Source organism: Cynocephalus volans, chromosome 3 (assembly GCF_027409185.1).
Source record: "Cynocephalus volans isolate mCynVol1 chromosome 3, mCynVol1.pri, whole genome shotgun sequence".
Classification (NCBI taxonomy): Eukaryota; Metazoa; Chordata; class Mammalia; order Dermoptera; family Cynocephalidae; genus Cynocephalus; species Cynocephalus volans.
This window is the reverse complement of record NC_084462.1, coordinates 56,775,098-56,783,950: the sequence shown is the minus strand read 5'-3', so window position 1 is coordinate 56,783,950 and position 8,853 is coordinate 56,775,098. Positions and strand designations below refer to the sequence as shown.

The following is an 8,853-nucleotide window of genomic DNA, read 5'->3' as shown; positions in this document are numbered from 1 at the left end:
CGAGCATGGTCAGGGAAGGGGGAGGCCGGTCGGACTTCCCACCTGCCGGAGGCGGGTCATCGCGAGCCGGTTTCTGGCTGAAAGCCAATCCCAGCTTGAAGCTCATTGGCTCGACAGAAGTAAGTGACGGGTCCTGAGCCAATCAGTGGGAGGTTGAAGCCATCGAGGAGTCTAGTACGGCTGCTTCCTGTTTGGGCCTCAGTCCGCGCGTGCCCTGTAGAGAGCTGACTCCGTCCCAGACTGGGGGTTCGAGGAGTCCGCGCGTGTCGGGGGCTGCTCCTGACCAACCCTTTAGTTTCAGTCTTCGTGAGTGTTCCCTGAGTGGTTCTAATCCGAGCTCCGCGGCCCCGCGGGTACCTCCGGGCTCTGCCTTGGGCCCACGTCCTCTGGAGGTCTCGACCGTTTTACAGGCGGCTCGCGGCGGCCGGGCGTAGGTCTCTGGACCGGCTCGATAGAGTTGAGACCCGCGAGGCTGCCGCTCTGAGGAGAGCACCGCAGTGCTGCCGCCGCGCCCGAGCGCCGACGTCACCGCCCCCGCCGGCCATTGGCCGCCTCGCTCGCGCTTGGCCCTTCAAACGCTTTGTCCGTGGCCGCTGACAACGACTGCTGGGCGGGCTCCTATTCCGGAGGGAGTCGCTCTGCTCCCCCACGTTTCCTCCGAGACTGCCCACCGTAAGAACCTGCCTGAGGGGGTGGAGGGCACAGGTCAAGATCAAGGTCAGAGGCCCCCTTGGGCTGGGAGTGGACACGGAAGGGGTCGCAGGAGAGACCCAAGATTAGAGGCTTGAGAATGCCTATGAAACTGATCAAGTCGAACGTGCCCTTCGGAAGGCGGCGTTGCTGTTGTCGCCACCAGACTGAGTGTCTGTCTCCCCGTTTAAGCGTGAGCCCCTTGGGAGAAGACAGCTGTCCTTCGCGCTGGGCCACAGAAAGGGCTCAATAAACACTTGTTGGTCGAATAAATGACTAGATGAGGTCCAGTTGGAATTGCGTCTATATATAGGTCCCTGAAAACCCAAAAGACGTCCAGTGGTCATTTTTGTCCACTCAAGTGCTGTATTTAATAAGTTAATGCTGTTTTTATTGTGGTATGTGCCAGCACCGAACCCTTTATTTACATTTATAACAAACAATTCTACTAGGTAGGTACAAACAGCACCCACTCCCCCCAAACCCACTCTCCTTTGTAAAACTGAAGAAAGGGAATTGGATTTAGATTAATTGTCAAGGGCACAAGGCACTGCTAGCTGCAGAGGCAGACGTGAACCCTGGAGCTGTTGGTAACCTGTAATGGGTGCTGCCTCCCAAACGCTCTTCTGCTTTGCACTGTCTGGTGAGACTTGAGTTCAACCCTCTGCCCCTCTCTGTCCTAGCTGTGTGATTGTGTAAGGGTTACTTTCTGGGAGTCTCTTTTGTGAGATGGGGCAATTTGCGGTCTCACGATTACATGGGATAAAGTGCCTGACGCTAGGAAGTTGGTGCTGGAGGGGGTCCTAAGATCCTAGTCCAGCGTCTAAAGGAGAGGCCACTTGAACTGAGTCAAAAGGGAGGACAGGGAAAGTGCCTAACTCGACAGTTCAGAATCTCCGTAAATCTGGCAGGACTTTAGCCAAGGCTGCCACTCAGCGAACGTTTGTGGAATGGACGTCTTCTGCCTCTGTGGTTAAGAGGGTGGTATTTTTCCCATTTTACAGATAAGGCAGCCACAACCCTGGAAAGCCAGAGACTTGCCGGTGTTCCCCAAGAGGTTGATCTGCAAGAATCTCCTCCGGCTCTAGCCCTAAGCCTCGGTCGCGAGGCCCACTCCCGCCAGGTGGCGCTGCCGGGGTATGGCCGCGGAGCAGCACGGGGCCTGGTTCGGCTTCGGTTTCTGCGGCTTCGGGCAGGAGCTGGGCTCCGGGCGCGGGCACCGGCACCAGGTGCACAGCCCCGAGCCGCTGCGGGCGGGCGTCGACATCTGCCACGTGAGCGCGAGCTGGAGCTACACCTCCTTCCTGACCCGTGAGCGCCCCTACCCCATCCCAATTCCAGTCCCGCCCCTGGGTACGCCTCCTTCCACCATGCTGGCTACCCCAGTGTAGCTCTCCCATTCCGGCCCTTACCTAGAACACCCCTCATGCTCCATTCTGGCCACTTTGCCCCTGTCTAGCCACCCCCTCCTCCATTCCGGTCCTCGGTACGTGTCCTACCCCCTCCCCGTCCGTTCTGTCTGCCCCGGCAGGTGGAGGCCGCGTAGAGCTGTCCGGCTCCGCGAGCGGTGCGGCGGGCGGCTGCAGGGACGCGTGGGCCTCGGAGGGGCTCCTCGTGGTGCTGAGCGCCCAGCCGGGCCCCGGGCAGGGGTCCGGGGCGGTACTCCAGGCCTGGGCGCCCGACTCGGCGATGCGTGGGGAGCCCCTCTGGGCCAAGAATGTGTTGATGCAGCCCGAGAGAGAAGACGAACCGGGCGGTGAGGCCCTGGCTGGGACGCTGCCGCTGCTGCCCTGCGCCCACGCCTACGTGGGCCCACGGCCGCCTTTCTACCGGCCTCTGGCCCCCGAGCTGCGGGCGCGCCGGCTGGAGCTGGGCACTGAGCACGCGTTGCTGCTGGGGGCAGAGGGCCAGGTGTTCTCCTGGGGCGGAGGCAGGTGAGTGGGGGGCGTGGCCAGGCGAGGGCCAGCTGAGCATGATTAGGGGAAGCAAACAGAGGTAGACCCCTTAATGTGACTGTAGCTAAGGTCTCTCTTTCTTAGGCATGGACAGTTGGGCCACGGGACTCTGGTGTCAGAACGGGAGCCAAGGCTGTTAGAGGCGTTGCAGGGCCTACCTATGGCTGAGGTGGCCGCAGGTGGCTGGCACTCTGTGTGTGTGAGTGGTAAGTGACCTAGTGCTTATCCAAACAGGCTCATGATCTTCCTCTTCCAGTTTTGGTAGGTGGCCTAGCCAGGCCTCCTTCCAAACTCATCCCACATCAATCAGCTCAGTCACTTTTGACTCCTAATTGCCTCTCAGATTTAGCCCCCTCTGCTTCCACCATCACTCATTCACATCTGGGCTGTTGAAGTTGTTTCCTATCTTCTCTCTGTTACTGGTCTCACTACCCTTCCCATCCATCTGCCACTGCCTGGGCTGTCTTCCTAAAATAGTCACAAGAAAGCATGAAGAAGTGAGGGGGCAGCCCAACCAAGGAGAATGGAGAAGTAAGGCTGCAGTTGCCTAGGTGGCCATGATGTATGGCACAGAGTGGACGCAGGATGATGGTGGAGTGTGACCCTGTGGTGGTGCCAAAGCTGGAGACCTAGGGGCATTGAGGAGTTTCACTTTGGATATGTGAGTCCAGCACCCTGGCAGGTGGTCCAGGTGCAGCTGTATATCCTAGGCTGTTGGGGTGGGGCTAGGGACAGGTGATCCTTGTCTGTGTCTAGGATTCTCAGTCTGGCTGCTACTTAGATCATCAGGAGCTTTAACAACTAGCAATGCCTTCACTGTACCCTGTATTCTCATGTAATGGGCCTGGGTTGGCAACCAGGCTCAAGAACCTGTGGGCTGCAGGGAAGAGAACAGAGGGCTGGAAACAGACCAATGGGAAGTCTCACACTTAAGGTCCAGAAGGAATGTGAGACCTTAAGTTTGTTGGAGAGGTTGAAGCATGGATGCATCAAACCAGAATTCCTAGTTTCACATCATCACTCTGTCCCTGAGACCTTGGGCCTGCTACTTCTCTGTGCCTCAGTTTCTTATGAATAAGATGGGGATATTGTCATATAACTCCCTGTAGGGCTGTTGTGAAAATTAAATAATTATATTTGAAAGCTCATAAAACACCAGCACAGATTGAGTACTTTTTAAAATTAGCTACTGTTGTTAGTGAATTTTTTGCATTAAGGCCGTCGTTCCAACCAAAAAACCATAAGGTTGTGGGCAGCAAGGAAAGTGAAAGCTTCCAAAACTGAAAATCTTCAACAGGACCAGTGCCAGGTGGAGTTGAAAAAGGGGCATAGGCCAGCTCAGTGGAATTCCATGGATACTGGGGGGGGTGGGGGGGGCAGGTGGAAGGACACAACAACTTAGCAACATAAAGAATGAAAATGGAAGGGCCAGCCCATGGCTCACTCGGGAGAGTGCAGTGCTAACACCAAGGCCATGGGTTCGGGTCCCTACATAGGGATGGCTGGTTAGCTCACTGGGAGAGCGTGGTGCTGACACAAGTCAAGGGTTAAGATCCCCTTACTGGTCATCTTTAAAAAAAAAAAAAAAAAAAAGAATGAAAAGGGAGAGGAAGGTCCAGCAAGGTATTTAGTTTAAAGAACGAGTGACCTGAAAACAATGAGGACGCAGGGAACCTAAAACAAGGAAGCTGTGGGGGCCTTAGGGAAGCACCTTTGCCTGGAATGCTACTTGGGCAGGGCAGGCTCTAGTTGTCCCCAGGAGATGGTAGGAGGGGCAGGGGAGTTTAGATGGATAAGGGGAATTCACAGTGTTTAATGGGTCCCCTTTTCTCTTTCAGAGACTGGGGATATTTATATCTGGGGCTGGAATGAATCAGGGCAGCTGGCCCTGCCCACCAGGACCCTGGCAGAGGATGGGAAGATAGTCACAGGGGAAGGTGAGGGTCAATGTGATTTCCACAGCCTTCTCCCCACAGGATGTTGTCGTCATTCCTGACTCCTGGCTGTATGCTGGCCTGAGAGCTGAAGTGCTCAGAAGGAGCACATGACATCCTTGTCACCCCAGGACATTCCACAGGATTCTGACCCCGTTATAGGAGGGAACATTGGCAAGGCTGATGCCAGTCTTGGGACTATACACCCCACAAGCCTATCAACTCCAGCAGTTCTGGTAGAATGAAGGGGTTGGGAGCACCAGCTTTGGAGCTAGAGAATAATGAATGTGTTTCATGGAGCTGTTGTAGTAATAAGTTAATTATGAATAAGGTTTAGTTTGATGCTCAGTGTTAACCATCATTATAATCATTCTAATTTTTTTCTTTCTTTCTTTTTTTTTTTTTCTCATCATTATAATCATTCTAAAGCCACAGGACTGAATGAAAGTGGTTCTGAAGTGAAGAGAACAGTCGGGAATGAGGATGGAGCCCCCGCCCCTTTCATAGCTGTCCAGCCCTTCCCAGCTTTACTGGATCTCCCCCTGGGCTCAGATGCTGTCAAGGCCAGCTGTGGATCCCGGCACACAGCTGTGGTAACACGTGAGTGGGGCTGGGTGGGCTGGTGCAGGATGGAGCAAGAAGGCGCTCCACCCTGATCTGTAGCTGGTGGCTGCAGAAAGGGTGGGGACAACTTAACACTATTTTAAGGATCATTGATGTACATTGAATAGCTGCCTCACTCCACGAATAGAGCCCCAACCCCCACGTGGCTTTATCAGTAGCTCCCCAGCCTGGTTTTTCCCTCTGAAGGGAGGCTAATGTTCCCCATTCTCTATGCATGGGTGCAGACACATTCCTCACCAGCCTCTTCTGAAAGCAGGGCTTATCCAGGCCAACGTCTAAGACTTCTGGACTCGGTAGCTTTGAGACATAGGCCAGTCAGTTGACATACAGGAAGGTAAACTTCTTTCTCAGTCTGGATCCTTTACACCAGATGTGATTAGACAGTTGTTAGAGAGAGAATATGTTGTCCTATGCCAAGCAGATCTCATGAGGATTGTAATGTGCTAGCTATGGTTGTGCCAGGCCAGGCTAGGCAAATGCCTTGCCAAAGAGTAGGAGTGACAGCTATTTACTGTCCTTTTGGTTGCAGGAACAGGGGAGCTCTATACCTGGGGCTGGGGTAAGTAAAAGGATTGTTTGTTTTTTTGGTTTTTTTTAAAAAGATAACTGGTAAGGGGATTTAACCCTTGACTTGGTGTTGTCAGCACCATGCTCAGCCAGTGAGCTAACTGGTCATCTCTATATAGGGATCCGAACCCATGGCCTTGGTTTTATCAGCACCACACTCTCCCAAGTGAGCCATGGGCCGGCCCAAAAGGATTGTTTTTGTCACCCTTAAACCAAGGGGAGGAAAGACCTGGGAGTACAGGGCAGGTAACAAAGCCATAAGGACTTGTGGAAGCAGGGGCCTTGGCTGGATCACTGGGAGGACTGGAACTGAAAAGCTGTGGGCTCCCACCTGGGGTCAGAATAGATCTAGGCACACTCAGAAGAGGGTTCGAGACCAGACAGGAGAGAAATAAGGCGTGATGTCAGTACTACCCATCTACCTTTCTGAATGACTGTCTGTCTTAGGGGAGTATTTAGCCAACATTTCCAAAACATCTTTTTTTGTTATTATTCTGGCTCTGGGTAGGAAAAAAAAATAAATGGAAGTCTCTGCCCTGAGCCCCTTGGCTATGGTAGCAGGGAAGCCTAGGGGAGCATCTTGCCTGGAGTGGCTGGTTGCTGCTGGCCTCCTGGGCACCTGCCCCCTCCCCCACCCCAGGTTTGCCTGGTCCTTGAGGCTTCATGGCTGTGGGTCTCCTGGAGTCACAGAGCAGACCTGGCAGGGTGGTGGGCATAATCCCAGCACTGTAGTCAGTGGGCTGTGTTCCTTCCTGGAGGGACGAAGCAGCAAGGCACAGTTGGAGAGGATGGCAAAGGCTAAATATTCCCCTTAGGTAAATATGGACAGCTTGGACACAAGGACACCACCAGCTTGGATCAGCCCTGCCGTGTGGAATACTTTGTAGATAAACAACTCCATGTAAAGGCTGTCACCTGTGGGCCCTGGAACACCTATGTGTATGCTGTGGAAAAAGGGAACAGCTGATGTGTTATGTTTCTCTCTATATATTTTTTTACATTATGAAATATATAGAAAAGTACCTAAAACAAATGTGCACTATATGAAAATTTATAAAGCTCACACTTATGAAATTCCCATTCAGATCAAGGAAAACCACTGTCAGCACCCCAAAGTTGCTCCCCATCAGTCCTGTCCCTTCACCTTGGAACAGGGTCCTTAATTTGTCTGCACTTTAGAAACACCTGGATAGCATTGAAAACTGTAGAGAATTCATAAAGCAAATGTACTTCACAGGGCCTGGTTTTCCAAAGCCTTGCAGTTTCAAATACTGACCTTGCAAAGGACAGGAAATTTTCCTCAGGTTATAAAGTCTCTGGAGTAAGATAAAGAATTCTATCGCTTCTCGGCCTTTTGGCTAAGATCAAGTGAAGATAAAGAATTCTGACACAGCAAGGTTGCTGGCTCAAAGACCAGACTGGTTACTGATTGATATGTGAAGTTACTGGGAAGCTGCTGGCCAGAGGGAGAAGGAATGTTTGCTAAGATCAAGCTTTTGTTAATGGATCACTTATTGCCTTTAATGGAATGTCATCTGACTTGTTTCACTGAAAGTTACCAGCCTATATTGTTAAACTGTAACCCCACCTCTGTCTCTTCCTGTAACTTCCTGGGCTGGAGAATAAATGCAGGAAGAGATCCCCAATTCGGGGTTAATTTCCCAAGGAAGGAATGCCTCTTGCTTGACGATTCCGGGGAAGTTAACCACTTTGTGGCTTCTCACTGCTCAGAAGAGATGGGCTTTGAGTAATCTTTTGTGGCTCCGTCACCCAGGGGAAGTGGGGTGACAAATCCGTGGGAGGCAAAGCAACAGAAAACTCTGCCCAAGGCCAGTATTTCCGACCTCTGGATGTGGTGCCTAGACAATTGGTAGATTTTAAAGCTCCTCCCACACCCCCAGGTGATTCTGATATACAGCCAAGATCGTGAACCACTAATGTGAAAGAAAGTGAATTCATCATTCACTTTCTGTTTTCATTTAGAACTTGACAACCTGTGTATCCATCCGTATTCGATAGTTTATTTTGTCTGCTTTTGAACACTAGGTAAATAGAATCGTTCTGTGTTTATTCTTTTTTGTGTCTTGTTTTTTCCTTCAGCATTGTACGATGCATCCATATTGTGTCCTGGAGTTCATTCATTTTTATGTTTTATGGTATTCCATTGTGTGAATATACTTCGTTATATATTCTTTTGTTTATGGTCATTTTTACTGTTTCTAATTTTTGGTCATTACACACAATACTCAGTGACCATCCTGTGCACATGTGCACAAGTTCTTCCATAGAACATTCAGAGTAGAATTGGTAGGTCAAGTGATGCTTTTAACTTTGCTATATGACTATATAGTCCCACCGGGAGTGTTGGGTTTACTGTGGCTCAAACAAAGGTGGATGCATGCTTGTTTTAATTAGCATTTCCCTAAATACTAATGAGGTTGAGTAGCTTTTGTTTACTGGTCATTGGGAGTTTTTTGGTTGTGAAGTACCTATTCAAGTTTTCTGTATGTTTTAGTGATTTGTCTTCTTTATATATTTTAGATACAAGTGCTTTGATAGTTATATATCCTCTGCTATGTTGTAGATGTTTTTTTCAGTCTCTTTTGGTATTATCAGTTTTTAAGTTATGCAGTGCTTACTGTGTCAGGTAATGCTCAAGGTACTTTATAAATATCAACTTATTTTGATGAACATAAGTTCTTAATGTAGTCAAGTTTATCAGTATTTTCCTTTAAGATGAGTTTATATGTGTCTGATTTAAGAAATTTTTCCTGACCATGGGGTCCTTAAGATAACTTTTTCTTTTTTGTTGTGATAAAAAATACTGAACATGAAATTTACCATTTTAAACATTTTTAAGTATATAGGTTAGTGACATTATATACACTCACATTGTTGTGCAACTATCACAACTATCCATATCCAGAACTTTTTCATCATTCCATACTAAAACTTTGTACCTGTTAAACACTTAACTCCCCATAACCCCTTATTCCCCAGCCATTGGCAATCACCATTTTACCTTCTGTCTTTGAATTTGACTACACTAGTTACCTCATATATGTGGAATCATACAGTATTTG

At 50.0% G+C, this 8,853-nt stretch overlaps 1 protein-coding gene across 3 annotated transcripts; it reads left to right on the top strand.

Annotated features, from left to right (window-relative positions):
- Positions 1 to 247: 247 nt before the first annotated feature.
- On the top strand, positions 248 to 7,773 carry RCCD1 (RCC1 domain containing 1). 3 transcript variants are annotated; one of them, XM_063090976.1, is made up of 8 exons: positions 248 to 672; positions 1,695 to 2,001; positions 2,222 to 2,624; positions 2,730 to 2,851; positions 4,484 to 4,582; positions 5,015 to 5,179; positions 5,733 to 5,762; positions 6,586 to 7,773. In XM_063090976.1, exons 2-8 carry the CDS (start codon positions 1,830 to 1,832, stop codon positions 6,735 to 6,737), a joined length of 1,143 nt encoding a protein of 380 aa, XP_062947046.1. In that variant the 5' UTR covers positions 248 to 672; positions 1,695 to 1,829; the 3' UTR covers positions 6,738 to 7,773. The 3 variants fall into 3 exon arrangements, with proteins under 3 accessions (XP_062947046.1, XP_062947045.1, XP_062947047.1); XM_063090975.1 differs by having other exon boundaries at positions 5,009 to 5,179; XM_063090977.1 differs by lacking the exon at positions 4,484 to 4,582 and having other exon boundaries at positions 5,009 to 5,179.
- Positions 7,774 to 8,853: the final 1,080 nt, after the last annotated feature.

Excerpts from the sequence above, each read along its gene's own strand:
- RCCD1 (XM_063090975.1), top strand. The coding sequence starts at position 1,830 with ATGGCCGCGGAGCAGCACGGGGCCTGGTTCGGCTTCGGTTTCTGCGGC. Across the intron at positions 2,002-2,221 it reads CTACACCTCCTTCCTGACCC|GTGGAGGCCGCGTAGAGCTG; the intron begins GTGAGCGCCCCT and ends CTGCCCCGGCAG. Across the intron at positions 4,583-5,008 it reads GAAGATAGTCACAGGGGAAG|CCACAGGACTGAATGAAAGT; the intron begins GTGAGGGTCAAT and ends ATCATTCTAAAG.